Genomic DNA, 27,584 nt, shown 5'->3' on the forward strand with positions numbered 1-27,584 from the left:
TGGTTGTCCTCTGCGGGACTCAGGGCCTCGCTTACATCTTGGTTACATGCTGACGATGTGCTGGGCTCCGTCCATCTCACTAATGGGCAGAGTCTCCATCTCTCTCTCCCTTCCAGTGGCACAGGGTGGCTAGTGATGGTGGAACGAGGAGGTCTGCATCTTGGCACATGATCTCTTGGCTGCCGGGAGCCCTGGAGGAGCTGCTGCTGTGGACCCTGAGGCGAGGGGCGAGATGGACCTCGTCAAAGGGTGAGTCGGGGCTCTGCCACGCTCCCTGTCTTTCACTCACTAATGGTTGGTAGGGTAAACGGCCTGCTGGTGTCTGGGAAAGCCAAGCTGGTGTCTGATCCTTCAACATAAGCATTTGGTGTGCAGAATACTTTTGTTCCATTTTTTTTTATTGCAGAGCAAACCTCTGCGCACAGGGAGAGGCTGTGCCTCACTGCGCGGATGAGCAGTAAATGCCACAACCGAGGGGTTGTAGCGTTTTCTTGTGTGCCACGGTTTTCATACAGCCTGACAAATACCACAGCCAAATGCAGCACTTACGTGTAGTGGTGAGAGCTGTGGGGAGTGCTGGGCAAGCGTGTTATTTTTTTAATTGAAATGATGTGACATGAACTAGCTGTGACTTAAGGAATGACAGGATTTGTATGGGTAGTAAAAACGTGGTACGTACAGTCAAACCTGATGATTGCACTGCAGTGTTGGTTAAATACATATATTTAATCTTAGTCCATTATATCAGCTTTCCAGAGTAAATGCTGTGTAAAGGAAAATACTCTTTCTGATTCCATTTATATCTGGTCTTGTTTTTCCCATTAAGTTGCAGGGAGGATTTGCCTTTTTGGGGAGGTTCCCCTGGGAAGTGTCCTGGGCTGAGCTGTCCTGGCTGTGCAGAAGCCATTAGCAGCCACTGCTGAATGCCTCCCACCTTTAAGATATGTGCTGAGAACTTGAGAGCAGTGGCATGGATGTGGAGGTAAACGCAGTGTGTGTACTGGTCTGTGCCGCTGGCATGAGGACAGGCAGCCACTGGCTCACCGCAGGCAGAAGGGCTGCTCTCATCCCTGAACTGGGGAAAGGAGGAAATAGGAGCAAACATCTTGTCCTTGGGGTTTTTTCTGCATGTGGAAATAATTGCTGGCACAGACGTGAAGTTCAAGCAGTGGGAAGGGACAGGATGGGCCAGGTCCAAGGGCAGAAGTGCAGACTTTGCTTGGCTTACCCCTGGGAAGGAATGGTTTTGAGCCCCCAGCTCTCTGGTGGGCAAAAGAAAAACATGATAAATGGATTAAAACTGGGATGGGTCAAACCCCCCTTGGCTCAGTCTTTCTATTGCTATGGGTATGTGTTCATGGATTGGTGCTGTGTGCTGAAGGTCCTTACATGAGGCAGGACCTGCGGTGGGACCCCCAGCTCTTCTCATGAGCAGGGCAGGCGAGATAAAGCGAGCGTTGGAGGCTTCTGCTGTCATCTGCACGTGGATTAGAAACCTCCATGTGAAAAGCAGCCAAAGCACAGACTCCAGTTGTTGAGCTATCTAGTCTTTTCCCCAAAGCTAACTTTGCCTTTGCAGATACAAAGGCTGGTTTGTTTCCCCTGCCTTGGCAGGGCTTGCCATCGGCTAACGTTGGCTTTGTCTGCCACAGGCTCATGGAGCTGCAGATGGGCTGGGGTGAGCGGCTTCTCAATGCTGGGATTGTTTGTGGCTGCCCCCACCACGCTCGGGAGGGCAGGCAGAGTGTTCATGCTGTGTCCCCCCACTGCCTCGCTGCTGCCTGGAGCTGCTCCGGGTCCCCAGCACCCCCAGGAGCTGGGCAGTGCCGCTGTGGCACAGAGCTGTTGTGCTGAGTCCTGTCTTGCTGCTTCTCTGTCCCCAATGGTCCCCTTGCTCCTGCAGGAGCTGCCTCCTGGTGTCTGACTTCTTAGAGCCGGGGGAGGATTCTGCTGTCTCTTGGCTGTCAGGCACTGCAGTAGATGGTACCACAAGAGAGGGGCTTCATGGAGGGTTGCTCCTGCTAGCTGGTGCAGTGAAACGTGATGCTCTCAGGGTTTTTTCTGTATGCTTCATCCCTGGGTTACAGCTTTGGGAAGGGGAAAAAAAACCCTCTGCAGAACATGGCAGTTAAGACATCAAAGGCATTGAAGTGAGAGGGACATAACAAATATAATTGTCATAAGGTGCTTTCTTCTCTGCTTTGGAAAATCAGCTGTGGGAGATGGAGGGAGATGCTTTGCGCAGAAATTTGCTCTTTGGCGATGTCAGAAGGCAGCTGAGGTGTCAGCCCTTGTCAGGATGATGAGGTGTGATTCTCATCCAAGCTCTTGTTTCGGAGGTGCTGGCCCTGGCTGAGTGAGGCAAAGCCAGGTGCTAATCTCTTGGAACTGAACAGGAGACAGAGCCCTAAGGTTTATTTTTTTTTTCTTTCCTCCCCCCACCACAACCCATCTCATAATTCTGACCTAGAAATTCCTCTCTCTGTTTGCTGAGTTGGCTTAGTTAAAGACTTGACTAATTTCTGGAGGATTAATTATTCAGTGGGGATGGGGAGGGTAATGTCTGCTCCCAACTCTGCAGGCAAGGCAGGTGCCCAAGGGACCCATCCCCAGGGTCCCCCCCTGCTGCAGTGCTGCTCGCATCTGCACAGGTCACTGTCAGGATGCACATTATGATGCATTTCTATGTAATGCTCTCCGGTTCTTTGCTTGCTTTCACTTTGATTAAGCAGGAAACCAAATTCTGGCCTCATGGTCTTCAATGACATTTTTCTAACATAGGCTGCTGTTCTTCCTCCCTAGAAGTCCCTGTGACTGATATCCCATGTTGGCCACGCCGTTGCTCAGCCTTCCTCCTCGAGGTGAGCGTCTCTGCCTTGGCCAGGGCTTGCGCAGAGGCCCCGGGTCTCTGGTGTCTGCCAGGGAAGGACTGTCAGTAGTAGATCTGCAGAGACCTGGTGACAGTGCAGGGGCTTGGGGGGTCCTCGGCTGCTGTCCCTGTGGGTGGGATGCTGCTGGCCCTCCCTGCATCTGTACCTGCATCCCGCTCACTAGCCTGTCCCAGGGCTGCTTTGGAGGGAGCGTGTGACAACATACAGTTTGGGGAGTCCTTGTTCCTTTAAAGCCACGCTGATGTGCTCAGAATAATTCCTCAGATGTGCAGTGACAGCAACTATTTTTCAGTTCGCAAATGGCTATGTGCCCTGAGGAGAATATAAAGGAATATATTTCTTTGATCTTCATAGGCTATTGATGCACTGGTGAAAGCAGATTCCCTATTTAACAACTAAGTAAGGGCAGGTTGGCAGTTTCTTTTCCTTTGTGTACTCCTCTGCTTTCACTATGGTGCTTTGGGCAGAAACGTGGTTGAGAGGCTGTCAGCCATAGCAGCATGCATATGTGAAGTGGTGCAGTTGGTGCTTTTGAAGCCAGACTGGATCGCTGTGAGTTTACTTGGATGCCTGGGCCCTTGCTGTAGTTCTGGGAAGATGGGGTTGTGACTCACAGCCTTGCTGAACTGGCTGAAGCTCTGCCATAAAGCGCCTGGAAGGAATGCATGTTCCTTAGGAGAGTGCTCATGCAGTGGGATTTTGCTGCTGCTCTTCTGCATACGAGGTTTTGGCAGGTGACAGCATTTGTCCTGGATACCTTCATACCTATGGCAGGTGCAGCTCTGCCAGGAGGAGCCTGAGCCACCAAACAGGGTCCTGTAAAACAGCTTTTTAGAGGGCAATACCTGAAACTTTCGTTTGCTTGACCTGTTGTGACCTGGCAGGTTTGCTGGTAGTAACCATACTTCTTTTTGCTTATGTTTTGGCAGAATCATTGCAATAAACAGTAAATGATTTCATTAATAACCTGTAAATAACTGCTTACCAGCTGAGCCATGGGATCTGTCTGCACACTCACTCCTAGACTGAAGGGAGCTGCCAAAAAAGCACCAGTGTTCAAGCTGACGCGTTCAGCTAATAAATACCATGAGCAGTGCAGAAGTGTGCAGCTGCTGGCGCTGACTTGCTGTTCTGCAGTGACCTGGCTGCTGAAGTTCACCCCCAAAACTGGCCATTTTCACAGAGCATGTAAGCAGAACGCTGTGTGTGGCAACACAGGCACCGTGGCTTTGGAGAGGCTATTTCACTGCCAGAGCTGCAGCTGGTGCTCACAGCAGCAGAACACGGGAGCTGAGGAGTGCTCTGCCTGCAGCAGCCCCCTGAGGGCTTGGCAGTTGCCAGGTGGAAAAACCAGGGGAATATTGGTGAGCAACTGCTGTCAACCCAGTCCCCCAAAGGTTTGGCTCAAGTGCGAGGCTGTGCAGCCTGCCTATGTCTCCTGCACACGCTCCAAGAGTTGGTGTTTCAAACCAAGGTGTCTTCTCAGATGGTCCACAGGCATTTGTTTTCCAGCTGTTCTCACCACTGGATTTTGGAAATCTATGGGCATCCTTGCTTTGATCAGAGTAGCTATGAATTTTAGCTTTTATTTCCTTCTGTAAATCCATCTTCAGCTGGATCCTGCAGGAGCTTCTACACAAGCTTCTGAGCTGTGAGAGGTTTAAAGGGAGTGAGGAACCATTGTGAGAATATGTGAGGAGCTCAGCTTCACCCTGCAATGGGAAGCTGGGAAGGTCTGGAGAGGGCAGCGGGGGCAGAATGAGTGAAGGTCAGTCCATGAAGCAGGGCTGTGCTGATGCAATGCCTCTGTCCTAGGTCAGCAGGCAGGACTGTCATGGAAACAGTTCTGATTTAATGCAGAACTCTGTGTATGTCACAATGCACATGCCAGGCTGCTAGGCTCCCTTTATGGAATGGAGTCCAGCCCAGTAGCAGATGACAGGGGATGACACTGCAGAGCAGCCCTTGGCTGCATGAGATGTCCCCAGAGCCAGGCAGAGACTGTTGAACAACCTTTCCGGAGAGCAAGGCACCATGGCAGTGAAGATGTTGGGGAAAGTGACTTCAAACAGCTTTCTTTGAGGTGTGTGCTCCCACGCATGTTCGTGCTTGCCGGGGGGAGGGTGGTGGAGCTTCATGGGGGTGTGCAGGTTGCCTGCCTTGCGTGCTTGTGAAGGCACCTGGATCTCTGTGGAGCCTGGCACAGCATCCAGGCCAAGGGATTCCCTCCAAAAGAAGCGGAATTGGCAACTGTGAGTCGGGAGAGCAGCACAGCAGCGCCAGGCTGCCCTTCTGAGGCCAGTGCTGTGGGTTGCACTTGGGACCTGGGAACTCCCTGTGTATCCAGGGTCCCCGCTGTACAAATTCAGGGGTCTCAACTCAGGTTCCTTGGGAATGTTATCTGCAGGTGTATCTTGCTGCATGGATGGTTTTGCTATACAGAAGGGCTCTGTGGATACTAATCTGAGCTCTGCTATGTGAGTGCTTTCCCTGCATTTCTTTCCTTTGGTCAAGGTGGATGTTTTACTGGTTGGTCTGTGTCGTGGTGAAGCTGCTGAACAGTTCAAGGGAAGGCTGGAGCTGAATTTGATGTAACCAGTGTTGCTGCCTGCAGCACAACACTGCAGCTTAGAAAGAGGTACTTTGCTGTACTCTGAATAATGCTGTGTTAACCTGTGGTTATCTCCATAAAGTAATACGTGCTTTAGTACATGATGTCCTGTGATCCTCTGGTCCTGTTACACATGGGTGAGGGAGCTGGGGATAGTTCCTGCTTGTGTATCAGGAGAAGCACTAGCTAATATTTAGGATTCTAAAGTGCCAAGGCGCTGCCACCTCAGGGGGACTGACATGTCCCTCACTCTTTTCTGGGGAGCAAGTCCTTGTCAAAGGTGTCCTGCTGATCCTGGCGCAGGGCTGTTTGCCGTGTTCCAGCGGCCTTGTGAGCCCCTGGATGCCATCAGGAAACAGCGAGTGATTACTGCTGAGTGTTTTTTTACTTCTTCCCTTGGAAGCAGGGACTATCTTGCTCTCCACAGGCACGGTATGGCTGTGTCTGCACATTTGCTGTACTGCTAATAGAGCTGCTGCTTTACCCATTGGTTCCTCTATCCAGAAAGGACTCATGAGAGCAACTGCAGCTTTCCCTTTGCTCTACAGAGCCTATTTAGTTTGCACATATTGCTGCAATGATTGCTGGATTTCATCAGATCAGAGGCGCATCTTTCTTAATAGCCTGTATAATGTCTTCCAGAGGGATGCATTGCATTAAATCTTTAATCCAGCAAGCTGCTAAGAGAGCACGCTCGGACCCTGTGCATTTGCTGTTGATCTCTTACACAGCCCTAATACTACTCCAGAGGCTTTACCCTTTGGAGTAGCTGGAGCAGTCAGAGGCTTTGGAGAGGGGCTGGAGTGGCAAGGGGCTGTATTCCTCCTCTGCTTTCTCCCCATCCTTTCCTGTAAAGTCACATCCACTGTGTGCCAGGGATGGCAGGTTCCTCTCCTTGCTGTGTGTACCCAGGTCACATCCGCTGAGGTCTGTGCAGCGTGAAATAAACTGCACAGAAATGAAAATGTGGTGTTGCAGGACTGCTGCAAACAGCCCTATTCCGGCAGATCACTTCTGCTTTTGATTTCTTCCCATCCTCAAAAATCCCTGCTTGCTCCTTTTTCTTGAGTTTCAGGGTTGCTGACTGTCATTTTGGATACTTTTTTTTTTATAAAAAGCCTTTTAAAAATCATCCGATGTGTTGCTGAGCCTGATGCTGCCCGCATTGCTCCCCAGGCAGGCCCAGCCGGGGCAGGGGAGGGAGAGGGCTACGCTGGTTCTGCTCACACTGCCCCGTCCTGCTGTTGCTGAATTGACTTTTATGTTGTTCTGTGCTGTGGGCCGGTGCTTGCTCTGACCTTTTCTTCCTTCCTCTCCCTTGTTTTCTGTCCTCACAGCCTTCTCTGCAAGGTGGGAGTAATTTAGGAGGAAAGCCTCATTCATTTTTCATGCTCAACTGCCAGTGCAGTTGTTGACTGTGCTGGCAATTGCCTTTGATATACGTTTACAGAGAGCGACCTGTAAAAGTGTAAATCAAAGGCTTGAAGCTAGTGCCTGGGGTGTACCTTAATATGGTATAATCTCCCTTTCTGTTCCTCTGCAAATAGTAGGCAGATAACAAAAAGACACATCTGCAAATTGGACTGAGTTCAACCATGGGATGCAGCTTACATGAGAAGAGGGTGTTGAGGGACAGCTGGGACATCTTCAGACTTGGGAGGCTGGAAGAAGATACATCAAGCATAGACTTGGAGAGTTTAACTCCTGTGGCTGTCGTTCTGCTTGAAGCCTGTTTGTTGTTAAGGATGATGGTTTGTATCTTTGTTTTATTTTTAACTTTTTTATTTTCTTGTTATTCTCCTTCATTTATATCTTGGTGCCTTGAAAAGGTCTTAGTTCTGAGCATCTCTACGTGGCTGGGCTCTTGGAATGTCAGGACCTAGTCCAAGGCCAGAAGAGCCCTGGCACTTATCCTGCTCCAGGGCTGAACTCAGACTGCCTGCTTCTCGGGGTGATTCGGAGAGATCTGTGCTGTGACCACACCTCACAAGCAGTGATCCCTGATGCAGCACATCAGCCCCATTGGCAATACTTGGTACAACCACCCTTACTCCAGCGCTCTGGGCTGATGAAGTGACTGTAATGTGAAAGCTGCTCAAATTGCCACAGCTGCCCTATTATCGGCTAATCTTATTCCTGAGCCCTGTGGGGCTTCTTGTGCTGTTACAAGTGCATTCGTCCATGAGACTTTCACAAGTCTGGCTGCTCTGATCACAGCTCACATATTTATGTATCTTGGCTGATATTGGCCTGCCAACAGATGTGTGCGATGAAGACATGGCCTGTTTGATGTCCTCTGGTACTTCCCACCTTCACTTCTTGTTTCAAACTCTTCCTGCCTCATGCACTAGATGCAGTGACCCTTTAAAATGCATTTTCCTGAATGAGTCTAAGTATGTTACCTGATTTCCCCACTCCCCTTCCCCCCCCCAAGCATATGTAGAGTGCCTGCTCTGCATCCCTGGGGGATGGCAGGAGAGGTCTCAAGCTGTTTGCACTGGGGAGGATGTGGGTTGTGTTGGCTTGGTGACTGTCCCTGCTGCAGGGTGAAAGGATCCTGCTTTTGTGAATCATTCCTTCTTTTACTTGCTGGTGTGGGGACTGAGTGGTTCGCCCTGCTCAGTGTTGTTCCTGCCTGGTCACCCCATGGGATGTGTGCAGCTTTCCCAAAGTCTACCTGGCCTGGCAGGGAGATTGTTCACAGCAGCAGCTGGTGGGACACTCTGCTGCAAGCACCAAGCAAAAAAACAGCCCTTGACCTCACCAGCCCCATCTCAATCTGTAGCCAAATCACTTGGTGGAGCCAGACAGGGGGCCTAAGGCATGACTTGTCAGGTACCACTGCAGCGCCTGGTCCTGCCATGGTACCTGTAGCAGAGGGGAGCATGTGTTTCACTGCCAATGGAGGATAAATTTGGCTTTGTTTGGAAAACGGATGGCTGGAAATGCTCAGCTGAGTTGGAAATATCACCCATCTTGGGCAAAGCCTGAGGATATTGGAGTGAAAAAGTACCAGATTATTTCTTGCAGCTTGAATGCTGCAGAGTGACATGGGATGGCCCATGGCTATGGTGGGTACTGGTTGTCTGCACTGTGTGGCCCTGCTCTGTGCTCTGCAGCAGCTGATGCAAAGAAGTCCCAGGGGTCTGCTGATGATCCTAAAGCTGCTGTGCTGTGGAGATGCTGCCTGCACCCCAGCTGAGGGCAGAGCTGCCATGGCAGCAGTGGAGACGAGCCACGTGAGACCACACTGGGCCAGGAAACCGATCAACTTTAGCTCTTAAACTGTGCCTACCCGGCTTCAGTTTTGGCTTTCTGTGTTGGTGAAGGGCTGCTGTGGTCAGACTGCAGGTGCTTTAGGAAGACTATGGAGAGGTGGATGAGGGCTCCTGGTTTTGGTGGACTTGTGACTTTTTTGTCCAGAAATTCTTTTGGGGATCTGGGGAGTGAGGGGTTTTCCCTGTGTGCCCCAGGCACCCACCGGCACACTTGTGCATCACGGGTTGAGGGCTGACAGAGGCACTTGCTCCTTCTGCTGGAAGTGGAGGCTGAGGTGGGTTTGAGAGTCTGACAGCAGATGTGACCATAGTGTGACAAAAGGGTTGGTTCAGAGTGCTGAGAACTGCTGCCGGTGAGCTGGGGACCAAAGGAGCAGCTTCAGGAGAGACGGTGACAGCATGGAGTAAGATACAATCTTCCTTTTTCCCCTCTTTTTCTTGTGTTTCCTCTTTTCCTGCTGAGTTGTGACAGCTGGGGAAACCTCTCCTGTGCCCTCAAAGCAGGGGCAGCCTGTCCCACAGGTGAGGAGCAGCTGGGGCCTGGGATAACCACACTACAGAGGAGTAGCCCAGGTGACCTTCTTGAGCCCCACCTGGTAGTGGAAGCAGTACCCTGAGTTTTGTCTCCAGGCCTGTGGAATGGGGCATATCCCGATTTTTTGGGGGATTGCACAATGCTGAGCTGCACCGCTGAGCTCTGCCTGACTCCAGCAGCCTGGCGACGATGACGTTTGAGGCAATTCCCTGGGGTCTGCAGCTGAAGGGACTGGTCTCTGCCCCAGTTAGTTCATCTGCGGTTCTGTCTGGGGTCAGGGGACTCGGGCCTGAGAAGGAAGCAGGGAGCTCGGGTTTGCCATTGTGCTGCCATGACGTTCCCTGTGACTCCCACCTTTTGCTCTCGCAAGCATCAGGCAATGAGAGATCCCACAGCCCTGCCCAGGGTGAAGCAGACACGTTGGTTGGGGCACATTAGTGTTTGGAAGGCTGTGGCACAGCTTGCAGACCTGCCAGAGGTGCCGGCAGAGGCTTCCTGGGCACTGCCCGTTGCTGGATGGGAAGGTGAAGCTGCTCAGCCCCACAGGTAACGTGCTGCTGTGTCCTGCCCTGGCTGTGGGGGGATGTGGCTGAGGTGTGACGGTGTCTGCAGTGTCTCTGCTCTTGCAAAGGGTCACATTGTGGCCAAGATAAGGTTCACAGAAATGTGATGAACAAACATCTCCACAGTAGATTTTAAGCTTTTTTTACCCTCTTTGAGGTGTTAAGGGATGTGCTACTCTGAAGGCTGCTTGGTGTTTTAGCTAAAGATGACCTATGTGTGTATATGTTGATGTGTGGCAGCAGTACACAGAGGAGATGTACTAATTATAACCTGTTCTGTCAGACAGCCTTATGCTGTTTAAGTATTTGCCATGAAGAACCACTGACCTCAGTGCCTTGTGCCCCACCATCTCTTCTCCCATAGTGACTGGTAACTGTTGAAGAAGTTTTGATTTCTAGATTGCTTTATCTTTTAAGCGAAAGGTATTTTTGCAGCACTGGCTATGCAGAGCACTTCCTGTGAATTATTTCTCTAAACGTGTTGATGTCGTGGGGTTGAAGGTTTGGGGGCCTTTGCTGCTGTGTGAGGTGTGTCTGTGGTGCTTTCCTCCCCACTGCAGGCAATGTGCTCTGCTCACTGGCTTCCCCCTGAGCTGCCCTGGTGTGGAGTGTTTGTAAAAGGTGTTGCTTAATAGTCTCTTTGGGGGAGAATGGTGAATTATGGTACAAATCCAATGGATCGTTGACCCTGTCTGTTTGGCAGAAACACCATTAGCTAAATCCTGTGGCAAATCAGCCCTTAAATGTTTGTTTGTTTGTTTTTTAACATACTTCATTATCCAGTCATGCTGCATATGCAGTAGTTACGCTGTCTTTTCTTGTGGAGTCCAGGCTCTGGCCGGATCCTGGGATGCGTTGCAAGGGCTGGTGTGGTGTCCCCCCACAGCTCTTCCTTCAGGGCACAGCTTCCCAGTGCACGTTGTCTGGTGGGTGCTGGAGGAAGATTCAGACCCCACACCCCCAGACTGAGCCACCTCCACCTGCCATCCTCATATCGGGTCCAGTGGTTGCGTGGCCATGGATGAGTCAGCTCACCGCATTACCGAGTGCTGAGGCAGTGTGGGTGGACTGGGTTATTTTTTGGTTCATACCAGACCAGCTCAGCTGACTCATCCCAGGGCTACATGACACATTTCTACTGATGGTGTTTTGAGTTTTCTGTTCCAAAGGTTATGATTTCTGTCCCCAGGTGAGAGCCCAGAAACCTCCTCAGTGTTTCCTTTCCCTCTGCCACCAGTAGCATGGCAGCATCCACTGATGGCAATGGCAACAAGGTGAAGGTAGGAATGGGGCATCAGCTGGGAAGAGCTGATGTGGGCAGAGAGTATGGGATGCTGGCAGGGTTTCCCTCCCCCTTTTCCTCATTTTTCCTAAGCAGCTGAAACCTTGGTCACACCATACAAGGTTGAAATGTTGAGTTTGGACCCTGTGTTAACAGCATGAGCACAATGTGTGTGGAAGAGAGGTTGGGAAGCAGTGAGGTTCCTCAGGGTTTGTGCATACCCGCCTGCAGCACAACTGTTCTGCAGCTGGGGACTTCCCAGGAGCCTGGTGTGCATCTGCCCCATGGAGCCACAGCTAATCCCACCAGCTTCCAGGGAGTGCAGGTGTCACTGAGGTCCCAGGGCTTGAAGAGCTGATGTCTGTCCCCTGAGCAGCTCTTTGATTAGAGGTCTTTCATGACTACTGATACGGCGAGGATCTGAGCAATGACTTGGAGCTGTTTGACTGTGGAGATCATCTCAAGTGAGGAGTTCATGCAACTTCTCACTTTGGTGGTGTTGACCATCTGTGTTAATTGTCTTTCATCTGCCCAATGGGGGCTTTTAATATTTTTGCTTATATTGTGAAGGATACGATGTGATCTGGTTTGTCAGTCTTTTTATTTTACTGAAGTAAGTTGAAGTATTTATTTTCTCTTGGGTGTTATTTGGGTTCTGTACTCTGGCAGTCCTAGAGGTTTTAATTTTACAACTAACATTTTGGAAGTTTTAGAGGTTTGTTTTTACTTTGTTTTAATTAAATTGCTATAACCTGGGGGAAATCTTTCGTCTTAATTTAAATGGAAAGTGTTATGCTCAGTAAATCCAGCATGCCCTGTCTGTCTGATGATTGTGCTGTTCAGAGTTTTGACATGAAAAGTTAAAATTTGACTCCAGGCTTGAAAGTTTGCAATCATAGACTGCAACAGGCATGGCCAGCTCTGTGTCGTAAGAGGATTATGTTAATCTATTGTTTGGGAAAGAAGCTGAGATTTTAATAGACTCTATTTTGATGCAGAAATGGGATAATTACTGGGTGAGAGAAGAAAAACGCTGGAAGTGGAAATGTCGTTCCCTGGTGCATGTGGGTGTCTGTGGTCTGTGGTCGGACCCTTGGGCTGCAGCTGCTGAGGATGACTGTGCTGCTCTGGGACAAGTGCCTGGCCCTGGTTGGCCTTGTGCTCCCCGCAGGGGTGCAGCACTTGTTTGGGGAGTGGGGAGGATGCAAATCCCTGTGGGATCTGAGCACTGTCTATTCCTGGGCAGTGCTGGAACTGGTGCTGAGCAGCCTCCCCACTGAGCAGACCCCCGAGCTCTGGGCTGGGTTTGCTGCCGGTGTACAAATGTCTGGACCAGTTTTGTCATGAAACCCTGGGAAGGGGAGCCACTCCAGGCCATGCTGCTGCGTCTCTAGGGTCAGTGGAAGGAGTTCATACAGGTTGGAGGGAAGCTCGAGGTCACAGATGAGTAATTTCCCAGAGGGGTTTTTGCATTTATCCGTAATTCATTTCAAAGCAGACGTCGCAGAGTGCTTAAAGGGAGCAGGTCAGAGGCTTGTTCTGGCACATACAAAGGTGACCTCCCTTGCCTGGCAGTTAATTGAATTTTTGTCTGTGGCTGCTGCATGCAACCTCCTTGCCCTGGTGAGCCCTATGAGGGGTCACTCTGCTGCCTGGCTTTGGCTTGGGTGGCATCCGTCAGCTGCAGATGTTTTATGAATCAGCAGGCAAAGTGGCCAGGATGAAGGAAGCCACAGAGGCATGGGGAGCGGCCACCTGGGGTATGCAGCATCAGAGCAGGGAGAGCACAGCACTAGGTGAAAACTGGGCAGCTGGGATGTCTGTGCACCACGGGCTGGCAGTCAGGCCCAGTCTATCCTGGTCTTTCTCTGACCAGACCACTGCGAGTCCTGGTACCTTTTGGGAAGGGGGAAGGAGATGGGGTGCATTAGGGGTTGCGTGCTGCTAAGGAAACCCTTGTAATACCACCCATAGGTCTGACAGTGAAGAGAGAGCCAGGCTTAGGAGGGGGCTGCTCCTTGTCAGAGTGCCAGACAGGCACAGGTAGCTCTTCATGGATGCGGGCAGCCGGATTGATTATAGTCTTGTGACTCTCCCAGCCTGGGGACTGCTCGCTCCATATTGATTATTATTTTTTCTAAAGACTGAGGAGGTTTGCTGGGCTGTAATTGCAAGAATTATTCTCCTTTCCATTTTCTGAAATTAATCATGTTAATAAGTTTTCCAATTTTTGCTCAGGGTTTTGCTAGGGCTGGTTTTTAAGGGAAGAGAACATCTGCCTTAGTGCTGAGCTGTCTCTGTTTCCAGGCTAGTTAGGGATGTGGGGATGGCACGTGCTGTATTTGCCCCATTGGGCAGAGTTTGAGGGTTTTGCATGAAAGAATTACATGAGTTTTGGGTGGATCTCCAGTGGTGTGGGGCAGGGCCATACATATGGGCATGGTATGTTGGAGGCAGCACCCCTTGCCCACCAGGTATGCCTAGCAGCTCCAAATGTCCTCAAATTATTCTGTCTTTGCTTCTTCTTTTTGCTGTGGTTCTTCCTATCATGTCACAGTTGACATTTCGTACTTTCATCAGTCCTTTCCAACTCAACAAACCATTTTCTCCTTTTTTTTTCTCTTAGTGAGTATATAAAAGGATGTTTTAACTGTAACTTTGGCAGCACATCTGGATTTGCTTCTGGAATTAGAGTAATTGTGCTAAATGAGTTCTAATGCAGCAATATGCAAGGCAAATTAGTAAATGGATGTTGGCTGGTTTATACTAGATATTGGCACTGAAATTTGTATGCAATGCAATATAACTGACAATTAAAGCAAAGTACCTAGTTAGACTGAAATTATAGAGCTTCTCATATACTCTGCTTTTCATTACAGCTGTATTAAGATGTAGCATTTCCATAGGGCTTCACAACTCTGCTGATAAATGTGTGTTAGTCCCAGGGCTGCACTGTTTTGAGAAGCTGATCTCCATAAGTCTTGGGCCATGTTTCTCCAGGCTGTGGGAAACAGCAAGAACCTACAGTTTGTACCACCATGGCCTTGTGTTTGCACATAGCACAGACATGGTTACTTGGCTTATGTTGCAGGGATGGTGCAAAGGCAAAAAAAGTCTTTTATTTGCGACTGTTAGTCATCTTGAAAAGTTCTCTGACCCAAAACTGGTTTTAGAAGTGATGTGTATTTGTTTTTTGTTTCACACTCTTCTGTTCCCTCCAGTGGCCCAGAGGTGGCGTTGCTGTGGGTGCACACCGAGATGGGCTGTGAGGATGCTCCAGGCGGCTGAGTGCAGGGGAAGCTGAGGAGGGACTTGTGGTGTGACCTGGCCAGGGTCCCTGGGGGCAGGGGAGGGGTAGATGAAGAGCTGGGGCAGGTTTGAGGCTTTACCAGCACCCAAGAAGCCAAGTTCAAGTGTTGCACAGCTGGTGTGTCACACGAGGAAGGGAGCCCAGTGCCACACACCTGGGTGCTGGCCACCTGAGCTGTCACAACAGGCTGTTGGCAAATGCCACCAGTGCCTGGAAAGGGACTGTAGCGTGTGGGTATTCAGTGCTGCTGGGGCTGCCTGCAAAAGGGGGGCTGTACTCAGCACTGCCTGGTGTCGCCAAAATACTTGTAGCAATGCTTGGCAGGCTTCCCAGGAGGTGACTCCAGGCTGAAGTTTGTTTTGCAGTAAGCACAGTTGTTATGTTGCTGTATCTTTGTGTGTCCCCTTGAAGCGATGGCTGGGGTGTGGGGTGCTCTGGTGGGGCTGGGAGCAGAGAGGGGCCCAGCTGTGGGGGTATCTCTGGAAAGGATGGGGAAAAGGTCCTGCCTGTGCTGCCCATGGCCTGTCCCTGGGTGCTACAGTGGCTGCCTTGGGCTGGATCCAGGGCAGTGGTGGCCTGAACCCCCTTCTTCCAATGGCACATTTCTTGAATGGAAGCTTTTATGCAGGGAGTGCCTTGCACAACAGTGTGCTGAGAGTAGTCTTAAGTGACTGTTTCTGGACTTTTGTCACTTGAAAGAGGGGTCACTAATGGGGTTTTATATTTTCACTTTGCATGATCTCTGCATGATGCACCATGTCGCTCTGATACTGTTTTCTGGTCCAGCTATAGAAGAGATGCTTACAGAATTATTTTAGCATCCTGAAGACCTAAATGACTTGAGAATTTGGAGCTCTTGTACAACTTTGCAATGTGATGTTTTAAATAGGAGAGTGTGCGTGCTCTTTTTGCCTTTTGGGACATTTGAAAGTTGCTAGTAGTCTCTTGTGCATGTATTTCTTAAATCACTTCATATTTGGATTTAACATGTTTCTTCATGTGCACATGGTGATAATTGGGTTTGTTTATCCTGTGAAATAATGTATTCCAATTTTATTTTTAAAACTATCCTGTAACACTTGATGGCACTCTAGTGCACTGGGTTAACTGGTGGTGAGAAATGGGGGCTCAAGCACTGTGGATGTATTTAAAAACGTGTTGGAAGAATTTTATTTCCTAAACTCTGAGAGCTAGTGCTCAGAACTTACCTTGTCCTCCAAAAAAACTGGTGATTATCAAAATTCTTCGTTATTGGCTTAATTCTCTCATGTGAGACTTGGTAGGGAGCTTGTGTCTGACATCAGTGGCAAATTTTTCCTCAGTTCAGGAAGTTCCTGCGCCAAAAAAACTTTGAAGTCCTCATGATGCTCTCAGCTGCCTTCCCAGGTAACGTGGAGAAGCTGGTTCCTAAAAAGGGCACTAAAAGAAGGCTCATGAGAAATCTTCTCCAACCTGGCCCAAAGGCAGTTCCCTGGAGATTAGGCAGCTTCCCCTCACTCATTTTTGGGATCTCAGCAGATGATGTTTTCCTATGGGGGAGGGGAACTCTGACCACAACAGATGGGAGGTGAGGTACCAGGACCCACACAATCCTTTTTTCCCTGAGCAATGGCTCTGGGGACACTTGCCCTTTGGCCATGGGGCATTTCAGGATGCCCAAGGAGAAACGGCTCTGACCCTGATCAGCTGCTCAGGCTTTGGTTCTTCCTTTGGCCAGGCTTGCTGCTTTTCTAGACTGTTCTGCTGTTGTGACTGCTTTAGTTTCAAACCTGCTCTCTGGGACTCATGCATCCTGCTGGCTTCCATTCATTGCTGGAGGACCTCAAAAGAGGCAGCAGTTGCTGCTCTCCAGCTATCAGCCAAGCTAGGAAAGGGTCATGTGGAAAAGGGAGCCTTAAAACAGCCAAGGTTTTGCTTGTAGAAGTGGGGTGGCTACTCCTTGTATGGCTTAACTCTGTCCTACCTACTTCCCCAGGCAGCGGGCTGTGGGATACCTGTGAGCATCCCCTTTGCTGTCCTGGGGGAAGGATGAGCTGCTGACAGCAATGCTGAAGGAGGAGCAGCGATGGGCTCTGCTCAGCTGGTGAGCAGCTCTGAGGGCTGTAGCTCCCCAGAGGAGCCAGGGGCTGGGAGAGCGGGTGTGTTCAATTGTGTTGAGCAGTCCTGGGGTGGAGGAGTGAAACTGCAGCCCTGGAGAAACTGGGCTGGCGTCCTGGCACTGTAGGAAGGGATGGAGAAGCTGTCAGCTCTGAAAAATGCCCCTTTCCTACTTCCTTGCTTCTGCCTAGCCATGCCTGAGAAATGTAATCTGAATAAAAGCTGCTTGGGGAAGCCATAGAGGCACATCCAGATGTGATTTGCTCACCCGGGACTCAGGAGCACAGTGACCAGGGCTGCAAGGAGTCTCCTGGGGATGGTGCAAAGGCCACTTTCCAGTGCCACCCAGCTTGTCTGGCCGTGCTGGCTGAGCAGGGACCTGACAGAGACGGTTTCCAGTCCACTGCTCTCAGGCAGCCCTAGGGCTTGTGTTTGTGGTTGCTGTGAGGTAGCTATTATGAAAAGGTATTGTGGCTGTTTGCAAGTTGGAACTGATGCTGGTTCCTATGACTGCAATGGCTTCACTGTGTTTGGAAAGTTTTGAAATGGGAAAAGCTGGTCTCTGTGGAACAAACAAGTGTATATACAGGAATGTGTGAGATGGACCCAGGCAATCACACTGTTTTGTTTATGGCGTATTCTTTTTTCCTCTAAAATATCTACAGACAAAGGTGTGAGATCCTTGTACAAGCACCTCGGTGATGGTTGCGCAGGGGTGGTGTTGTCTGGCCGTACTCTGCAATACTTCAACACAAAATCCCAGTGCTGTACGGGTTTTGATTTCTGCTTTAGCAGTCTCCTCCATAGCTCCTCTTAAAAATTATTTTGTCTCCTGCAAATTAAACTACTGTTTCACTTATAAAGTGCTTCATTCTACTATTAAGTGAAAGTGGAAAGCTGACTTTCACATCACTGAGTACATGGCTGCAAACTGTAGCACAACAGATTGTTAATGTGAAATTAGAGATATTTCAACAATATCTCAGCATATTGCTTCTGCTGCTTAATAAAAGGCACGGAGCTCCTCTGGGAGAGAGACTTGTGTGACAGGCCCATCTTGAAGGGCTGACCATGTCATTCCTTGAGCAGCGAAAGGCCTGAGGGCTGTTCCTGTGCCTTCGAGGAAAGGAGGCAGCCCTTCCCTTGCACTGAGTCACCAGAGGAAAACCAGAGATTAAAACACAGAGGAGAGATGTGGGAGCTTGTTCTGCTTCTGCCCCAGTGCTCATTGTGCTTCCAGCCAACTGGGTCCCCAGTGAGCCTGCTCCAGGGGACTGGAATGAACTTGAGGGGCTGTGGGGCAGCAGTCCCCTCTGGAGTATCACTTTTCGACCACAGATGGGGAGGTGTTTATAGAGTTGTCTGGGCTTTTAGACATTGGTACTTTGAATCCCACCACCCCCAGCTACCCACATGTGAGGTTTCATGCAGGCAGAGGTTCCTCCTGCTTGTTTTCCAGGTGCGGCACTGTTGGGCTCACAGAGTACACTGGGAAGAGCTGTGGCTTCTGCCTGCCTGGGATGGGACTGCAGAAGTGTGGGTGTCCCCCATGCAGCTGGGGTGCTGGGGAAGACTGTCCCTGTCAGTGCAGCTAATCCTCCTGCTGCTTTTTCTACAGTCTTCCAAATTGCCCTTTTGTCCCCAAACAATGCTGCTTTGCAAATGGCAAAGGAGGATCCCTGGGGCAGTGCTGCTGCTCTTCTGCCCTCCTGTCTGGTGCTGTGGCAGAAAAGGAGAAGAGGGATTCAAATTAACCTCCCTCATTCTCTCCACTGCTCCTACTGCCCAGCCCCTGTCCTGTTCCCTTGGCGTAGCTCAGAGCAGATAGCATCTCTGCCAGGTAACCACTGCTATCCTTTTCCAAAGGCATGTGTGTGCCTTCACCCAGCTGCTTCTATAAAAGCCAGTATTACAGCTTTCCTCTATGTCAGGGAAACAAGAGTTGTCCCCTTCTGTCTCCTGCGTGTCTGGTCTCCCCCGAGGCTGCCTCCTGGCAGCCCCCCCCCGCCCGCCCCGTGCTCCTCCGGCTCCTCTGACCTCCTTTGACATGTTGCATTTCACTGCGGCTGGTAACGGGGAGCTGATGAGAGATAAGAGGGGTGACAGTGTTACCAGCTTACGCGGTGCCTGAAAGAGCCAGGGAGCGGATGCTCTGCCTCAGCCCTCTCCGCAAACGAATCGATTTTAGGAAGCGCCTTGGATGAACCCCCCTGCCGGCAGCGGTGGAGCCCATCGGAGGGAGAAGGTGGGAGATGAAGGGGGGTGGCTGTGGAGCAGCGGGTAGACAGCTTTATTTTCCCAGCTGTGAGAGGGAAGTGAGCCTGAGCTCTCCCTCCCGATGTGTGAGTGGGAGGGGGAAGGTGCTGAGGGACCACGTACCCGGCTGGCAGAGGGGCTGGCAGGGTCCCCCGCATGCATCGCCAGCCCCCTGCTGTGTGCGCAGGTTTGTGCTGTTTTGCTTGGATGAATGTCAGTGCTTGGAGTGGGGAGGCAGCAAGCGGAGATGGTTCAAACAATTTAAAAGCCTCCCCTCTTTCCCCCGCAAAGAACCGCGGGCAGGGATGGTGACGGTGGCTCTGAGAGTCACAGGCGTGGGGTGGGCAGCTGCCCAGTGACTGTGGGGCTCATGCTCCGTGGGGCGTATCCGGCTGCTTCAGGCGTTTAATTTGGAGCGGGAAGCTGAACCAGAGCCTGGAGGAAAATAAGGGAGGATGGAAATGGGGCTCGGCAAGGCGCACAGCAGGATTTCAGCAGCGGATGGTCACCCCTCGGTGGAGCAGGCTGCTTGCAGCGGATGGCTCTAAGCAGGGAAATAGCAATGAATTGGGTTTTGTTTATTTATTTTTTTTTTTTTAACATGGCATCCGCAGCAGAGAGATCAAGAAGATGTGAAGGTAGCTTGCTGGTCTTCCAGTTGAGTTAACGCTGGTTTTCTTTGCTGTTTTCTTGAGGGTCTCTTACCATGGTTGGGAGTTTTGGTCAGACACCCCTTCCTCTGGATGCGCTTCACTGACTTAATCTGCCTTTGCTCTGTGGGGCTGTAGCTTTTTTTTATTTTATTTATTTATTTTTTTGGAAGCCCTTGTTTTTCCTCCGCCCAGCTGGCGTCAGGCACTGAGGATGCAGAGACAAGTGCTCCTGACTAGGGGAGGCTTGGCAGTAGGATTTCCCTTCAGGTTAGCAGCATCCCTTTATCTGCTGTCTGCTGTAGAGAGGTTTTGTGCCGGAGCTTGGAGCAGCAGAGCCCGCAGGTGACCTCTGTCTAGATCAGACTTGCTTTAAATGTCTGTCCCTCTCCTTGTGCTCAGGTGTTTGGTGACAGGCTGGAAAACTGTGTTAGGTGAGTGCTGCTGGAGGCTAAAGGGTGTCTTCTGCTTTGGAAAACAGAGAGGAAAACTGTTGAACTCTGAATAGCTGCAAGAAGAACAAGTGGGGATCATCTCTACCTACTGTGCTGATCTCTGTATGCTCTAAGAACAGACCCTTTGGAAATTCATCTGAACAGCTGATTTTTTTTTGGGGGGGGTCTTTCATCGTTTTCTGATCTGGACAGCGTCTCCTCGCCTGGCTGGCGGCCACTGCAGCTGCTCTGGGCCACCTTCCCAGAGGCCTGCCCAGTGGCTGCTCATCATGGGGGCTTGCAGACCGGTGCCATTGCTACTGAGAGATCCTTTCTAGCAGGCGCTATTATTTTTCACCCCCTACTCTTTAACTCAGCTCTGCGGCATCACAATAAATAAGTGTGCAGACACCAGCTCCTTTCGTGCAACCCGGTGCCTGCGGTTGGCTTCCAGCCCTCAGAATTTGAGGGATTGCCATGGAGCACTCTGTGGACTGTCCAACAAGTAATTCTTGGCTGATCTCCTCCTGCCTGGTGCCATCTCTCTCTCTCTGACTCGCAGCGCTCCCTTCCTGGTCCTGTGGGCTGACGGAGTGTGCGGGGTAGCGAGTGCAGCCGCACTGTAGCATGCATGAGCGTGCAGTGGGACCGGCGCCCAGGGACACAGGTGGGAGCACACTTGGACACCATGGCTTCGTTTGGGAAGCTGACAGAGTATTTCAGCCTGAGGAAGTCGAGAACGGAGCTGCGCTCTGGGCGGCGGAGCCGGCGGAGCGGGAGTTATTGCTGTAGTGTCACCGAGTGCAGGTACGGGGTGGCAGTGGCCGATCTGTCCTGGCACCTCTGTGTGTGCTTGGGAGCTGTGGGGTGGGAGGTGCAATCCTTGATGTTTTGCTTTCCCTTTCCATCTCTGGGGGCTGGGAGCAAGCCAAGAGCTCTGGAAGCATCACCTTGGTCCCGTCTGGGGCTTCTGAGTGGCTCATTGCCACAGGGTGTCTCTGGCAGTTTCCGTGCCCCAGTGTCTGTATCCCTGCCTGGGGCACATCCCAGGTGTTGGTGGTACATCTTGGGTGTCTACTGGGTGACCATGTGCATGTGTACCTGCTTGTCTCTGTCCTCTGCTTTCTGTGTTATGCTGCTGCACTGTCTCCTTGTTATGGTAGCGAGGTTATTGCCCTGCAACTGCACTTCCCTCCCTCTGCCTCTCAGGTGCAGACTCCCTGCCTGCACAGGCAGCAAGAAGTGGCCTCGCAGGTGGAGCTGAAAGCGTGTGTGTACATGGCGCTGATGGAGCCTCCTGGCAAGCAGCAGCGAGGAGGGGTTGGGGGCTCTCTCAGTTGTGATTGGGGACAGGGTGCAATAGGTAGGGGGCTCCTCTGGGCAGACAGACACAGTTCATCATCAGCTTGTTTGGGGTGCAGATTGGTAAGGGGAACAGGCTGGGAACTGGGAGGGGTGGCCTTGGGCTGACTGGAAGTCCCCTGGGAGTGTGCTGCCATTGGGGTGCTCAGGGTCATGCCAGGAGGCAGCAAGGCCAGCACCAGCTGTAGGGTGAACGTGTCCTTGTTTTGCAATGTAAACAGTTATTGCAATTAAGAAAATTGCTCTGTGCCTGGGCAGTGTATCTCTCCTTGGACATTATGAGCGGTTTGTGGGACATAGCTGGCACTTGATGCTGCTCTGGGCTTCTCCCCTTAATGATGGCTCATGGTGGGGTGGAGGCTTACCAGCCTGAGCAGTGTGTATCCCCAAATCCTCCCGCTGACCAGCATGCAGTGCCCCCCTGCTTCTGGGGGAGTGTGAGTCTATGTGGGGACATGTGGGGGGAAAAATAGCACCAACATATCCACTCACCTTCTTCCCTGGCTATTGAGCATCTCATGCTCTGTAAACGTTATTAAAGTATCCGTGCAAATCAAAAAGAAGTTGGAGGTCTGTCATTTGGGCCCCTTTGCTGCTGAGATGTGGTGTGCTCTTGCTGTCTCCCCTCTTCACTCAGTGCTTACAGGAGATGGTCGCCTCTTCCCTGCTCACTTGAAGCATGGCACAGTTTCTCCAGAAATGTGTAAGTGTTCATTGCTGAGCCAGGAGCTTTGTTCAGCTCTTACTTGGTATTGTTGACAGAAACCCTGTTTTCTGCTGGTGGGTTTTTGCTGTGCTAATGCAGAACTGGGTGCAAGGAAGGTCAATTCTTCAGGTGCTGCCACCTGTGGTTTGCTGGTGTGCAGCTGAGTGCCACATGGAGAGTGAGTGTGTGCCATGTCTTGGCCTCTCCGTGGTGTGTGGAAGGTGAGGAGGGGCTCCTGGGTGCACCATATCCATCCTCCATGCACAGGGTGCTACAGTCTTAGATCTTGTGTTTTTGGGGTAGTTGGGTGGTTTCGTATGTAAACGGAGATGTCATGGTACCTTCCTAGCTCTGGGGCTGCTGTAGCTCATGTACCAGATTTCTTTGGGGGCTGCTGAGTGTGGGCATGTTTGAGTGCTTCCCTTGTGCTGGAGCATGGCTCGCCGTGCCTCGGTCTCAGCTGCTGAAGCTCTGCTCTGTGTGGAGCTGGTGGATGTGGTTCTCCCAAGCAGAGGTTTCCACATGTGTCTGGGTGGGACCAGTGTGGCCAAGCTCTGCCCTCTCCTTCCCAGATTTTGTCCCCAGAGCCAGGCAGCTCCTCCAGGCTGACGCATCCCGGTGCCTCTAACTCCCCGAGGGACAGGGCTCAAGTGCACCTGCAGATACTGAGCCTGTTCCCTTGATTGCACATGGTTGATTATGGAAGTAAAAATAAGTGCTGATTGAAGTACGGGATGCTTTTGAAATCAGTGTCACTTTTCACCTAAGCTACTTGAGATTTTGCCGCCTTTACCCCATCCCTGATGTCTGTACATTGAGAAGCCCCAGGTGAGACCCTTGACTGAAACTGCACTGGCTGCTGTTATCCAGAAGAGCTGAATGCAAATTAAAGGCATCTACTCTCATGTCTGGCCCCGTCCTTTCTCTTGGTGGTTCTTTTTCTAGCTCTGATGAACAACTTTCTGGTTTTATTTAATTTCTTCATGCTAATGTGGGCAAATTAAACAAGGAATAGAAATGCTGACACCCCACATGTCCATGTGTATGGAGGTACTGGAGATCCTGCATCCCAGGTTTGGCAGTATGATGTCTAACAGACCCCAGGAGCCCTGTTCTTGCCTTCATGTGGCTCAGGGCAGCTGGGCTCCCATTGCTCTCGCCAAAGCTGTGTGTTCCCATGGGACTACCGCAAACAGATGTAGGCAGCAGATCCCCAGTAAAGAGGATGCACTAACTAGAATTATTAAATTCTAAATATAGTACTAGGTTCCATGCATTCTCATAGGACCTAATAGATATTAGCAGGCGTGTAGTTACAGTCTTAAGTAATATGTCTGCATTTTGAAACTACGCCTCCAGATAAAGCAGTGCTTATGAGGTGGGTTGAGTAAATCTGCCTGATTTGGGAATTCGTGGGTTCAAACTTGTGCACAAAAGAGGAGCCCGGTAATTGTGTTGTCTCTCCCCATGTTTAGGTGTTCTCGGGCAAACATGTTGCTTGCGGGAGCTCTTCAACCTCTGATGTGGCCCATGCCCTCCTGCTCTGCTGTGATTTACACCTTTGCTGTTGTGTCAGCTGGAGGCTTTTCCAACCCGAGACTCACCAGCTGTGCTCAGCAGGAGGATGGATGCTCTGCTCTGGCATGGTTGCTCCAAGTTATTACATCACTTGGACGGTCAGGTCGCTGGGGGCTGAGAGGCTACAGGTGTGACAAGCTGGAGATCAGAGTGTCCCCAGCATGCAGCTTGTGATTGAATGTAAACATACCAGCCAGAGCTTATCTCAGGAAAGCGTGTGTACAATTTATTTGCAGTAACTTTTTTCAACCTAGTAGAAGCATTGATGGATGAAGCAAATGCTCAACATGACTGGTTTTGGAGCTGTGCTGCCTTGTGCGGGATGGAGGACGGGAGCATCGCAGGGGTTGATTTCTCTGCAGCTCAGAGGCTGTAGCGCTGGATGCAGGTGTCTGTGGGCAAAAGGCAGGAGGGGCTGAGGGTGCTACTGAGGTTTGGGGGTTTTGTTCTTTGTGTTGTCTTGTGGTGCCAGCCTTGAAGTACTTGTGCCCAGCTCTCTGCATGTTTGGCAGGACAGACAGAGAGGGTCTGCTGCTGGCATGGAGGAGTAATGAAAGGAAAAGACAGGTTATATAAAACAGCTCATCTATTTAGTCAGCTATTTTTAAACTGAAAGGGCTGGACAACTAATTTTGGGTTCCTGCAGCTTTTGAAAGTGCATCAGAAAATTGAGAAGGCTATTATCTTGTAACCAGGCTCAGAAAAAGGCCTTGCTCTGCTGCGTGTGCTGGGGCAGGCTCCTTGGTGAGCCGAAGTTTATGAAGCAGGCTGGTGCCTTTCCAGGCGCCTGGTGACAGCCAAGGCTGCTTATCAGCGATCCAGCCTGGCAGAGTCCTGGACTGAAGTCCTGGGAAGATGGGGATCTGGTGTCACCTGGTGGAGTTAACCATTTTTGGAGAATTTCTCAAGGAGACTCTTGGAGTTGATCTCTGCCTGAATGCAGTGCCAGCAAGCAGAAGCCCCCGAAGAATGCCAGACCTTTTGTGGGAGCCATGACCTGCACCAGTAACAAATGGCACATCATTAAAAATCCCAAATAAATACTGTTTAGGGTGGCTTTTGGGAGGCGTTTTGTTCTCCAGGCACAAACTCTGAGGCTGTTTGATTTAGTGGTTTTCTCTCTGTCCCAGTACTGTTCTTAGCTAGATCTGCTCACCTGGCTTTGGGAGACTGATGACACCTTCCCGCTTTGACATTTGTCACTTCTCCCCTCCTCTGCGATGCTCAGAGCCCTGCACGTTCCCCACGGAGTGGGACTGATGTGTACCTGGAGTGCCGACCTGGTTATGGAGAAGATCTCTAGGATGGGGGAAGGAGGAGGAGAAATTTGTGCCTGGAGTACTCTGGCCATGGAGGCAACAGAGCTGAAGACCTGTGAGAACTTAAGGGTTGAAGAGCCTCTGTTCTTGGTGGACACCAGGAGAGGAGCTTTTTCCTGGTGATGTGACCTGTGGTGAAACCCAGGGAAGTTGAGCTTGGGAAATGGGGATGAGAGGTGCTTGGCTTGTGCTAAGCCAGGGAGTGGGCAGGGTATTTGGGTATTTGGGTATTTGCTTTATGGTTTCAGTGCCTTTTCTCTCAATACCTGAGTTGGTGATTGGAAGATAGTGTTAATTAGCAATGAATTAAATTATCTAAGAATTAAATTACATAAAAATTCCAACTTGCCCAACCGATTTTGCCCATGTCATTACATGATCTCCAGCTGAAGGAATGGTGCTGTGGGTGATGCTCCAACCTTTGCACTTGCAGGGGGAGCAGAGGTGGGTCTGGGTGTCCCTGCTGTTCTGTTGGACTTGGACCTTGTGGGAGGCTGGACTGAGGAGCTGCTCTGGTAGCTGTTACCTCCCCTCCTTTGGGGGTATTTTCACACTGATATCCTGATCCATGTTCCTTGCTTTGTGGTTTGATGGACTTTGAGGTAGGTGAGTAGGGAGGGGTAGTAGGCAATGTTTTCCTGGCAGGGTTGTGCTTAGTTGTTTTTGGGTGTTTAAAAATATCTCTTCAGCTCTGGCAATGCATTTATGTTCAAGCATGTGGCTATGATGACAAAGAGGAGGAGAAACTGGCAAGTTTTGGGGCTGGAAAACTGCACTGAAGGAGCAAATCCTGTGTTAGCTGCACACAGCATGAGAAAAATGGCACCAAGCCTTCCACCTCTGGCTAACAGTGCAACCTTGCAAGAGTCCCCCTTTGTCATCCACCGTACTGTCCACCCATCAAATCTATATCTCTCCAATTTAGAGAGGAGGACCTCGTGGGGGACTATGTCAAAGACCTTACAGAAGTTCAGACAGACAACATCTGTAGCTCTTCCCTTACCCACTGATGTAGTCACTCCATCCCTTTTTCCAGTCCCCAGGGACTTCATCTGACTGTCATGACTTCTCAAATATCATGGAGAGTGGCTTGGCAACTTTATCAGTCAGTTTCCTTGGGACTCTGGGATGCATCTCGTCAGGTCCCATGAACTAATGTGTATTCAGGTTCCTCGGGTTGTCACAAACCTGATCTTCTTTTAGAGTGGGAGGGACTCATTGCCCAAAGCTGCATGAGACACGATGCTGGGGACTGAGCCCACTCCTTCCAAGTCCAAATCTGTGAGTTTTTGGTCAATTCTGGCTGTTTTAAATATATGTAAGAGTCAGAGCTGTTAGGATGGAGCAAGCAGCCAGTTGGGGTGTGCAGAACATTGGGGCAGTGCCTGGAGCTCCAGAGGAGCCTCTGTCCATCTGCCAGCCCCTATGGATGCTCAGGTCTGCCTTGTGCACCCACCTGCAGCATTTAGTTTTGTAAATACATGTGTGTGGACCATTTTCCCCAAGTACTGTATCCTGCCCCCAAGGACACTGAGGGTCTCAGACATGGCTGATAGTTTGACTGACTGCTTTGTTTTTGACATGTTTTGAACAAAACATTTCTGCTTCCAAAGGACGTGCCAATATGGAAAGATGCCTGCATTTTAAGAGAGAAAACAAAGGTCTGCATCTTTCCTGCTTAGCCAGTATCATTTGCATGGCTCTGCAAGGACAGGAGAAAGCTTTATGAGCTGCAGCTGAAAACTTCAGCTCCTTTCAATGGGGCGATGCTTGGCTGGGGAGCTGGATGGGGGTCACAGGGTCCTTTGGGGTGCGTGGTTGGATGGATGGATCCTTGTCCTCAAGCACAGCTTGTGTGGTTAGGTGAAGCTTGTTTGAAATCGGGAGTGCTGCCTCTGTTCTTTCCCACCTCGCCTGGCATTGCAGCACTGTGTGGTTGTGGCTCTTGGGGTGACCGCTGCCTTTCAGCTCTCGCGTTTTGCAGCTGCCTCCTTCACCCCCGTGCTGGTGGTGTGCGGTGAGGTGAAGTACCACGTCCTCCTCCCCTCTCCTCAGCTTTCCCCCAGGCTGTGTGAGTGCCACATCCCCGGTGTCTCACAAAGATGACAAGCTGTCAGACGTAAACGGTTCTGTTTTGCGAGCAGAGCAGTGGTGCCACGGGAGGAAATGACATTTAGCTTTTGTTGCTTGATTGAGCTGCCTGGGCTTTGCATATTAAACCTAAAGAGGCTTTATAGCTTTGCTCTCTGCAGTTATTTGCATCACTGTGGCTGTGATCTAGCAGGAAAGGCTTGGGGAGCAGAAATCTCTTTTCCCATCAAACCTGTCCTTGCCAAGGATACCACCAGAACCTGACACGTCCTGGTTCACCATGGTGGTTTCTGTGCACTGGGGGATGCCTGGGTGCCTTTTCAGTTCCAGCACCCTCGGTCTCGGTGTGGGCTGCAGGCTCCCTCCTCTGTCGCACGGTCGTGGTGTCTGACACCGGCGTGGTAATGGGGGAGCTGTGTGGACAGAGCCCATTGTGCCTTGTTTCTCTGGTCTGCTCTGCCTATTGATGCTCCTCAAGAGCCTGCTCTTGTGCCTGTAGGTAAAGGCGTGTTTAAGTTCTCTCTTATGAAAGCACAGGCACATGTGGGCCTGGGAGCTGGCTGGGAAATTCCAGCTTTCTGGATTGGACAAGCTGGAAAAGCACACCTGAGCTCCCAGTGT

The 27,584-nt window shown here is 50.8% G+C and overlaps 1 protein-coding gene across 8 annotated transcripts in view; it reads left to right on the forward strand.

Annotated features, from left to right (window-relative positions):
- Positions 1-27,584, forward strand: part of LOC136108889 (ankyrin repeat and fibronectin type-III domain-containing protein 1-like) — a 223,922-nt gene that overhangs the window by 24,561 nt on the left and 171,777 nt on the right. For 3 of the 8 annotated variants that reach the window (XM_071815076.1, XM_071815075.1, XM_071815077.1), the window contains one exon: positions 117-249. The exons of 2 other annotated variants lie outside the window; for them this stretch is intronic. In XM_071815076.1, coding sequence (XP_071671177.1) covers positions 168-249 — 82 coding nt within the window. In that variant the 5' untranslated portion in view covers positions 117-167. Of the gene's footprint in view, positions 1-116; positions 250-20,473; positions 20,715-27,584 lie in introns of those variants that run through there. 3 more of the 8 variants (XM_071815074.1, XM_071815073.1, XM_071815072.1) reach the window with 3 other exon arrangements.

The sequence above is a fragment of the Patagioenas fasciata genome, chromosome 15 (genome assembly GCF_037038585.1).
Source record: "Patagioenas fasciata isolate bPatFas1 chromosome 15, bPatFas1.hap1, whole genome shotgun sequence".
Taxonomy (NCBI): domain Eukaryota; kingdom Metazoa; phylum Chordata; class Aves; order Columbiformes; family Columbidae; genus Patagioenas; species Patagioenas fasciata.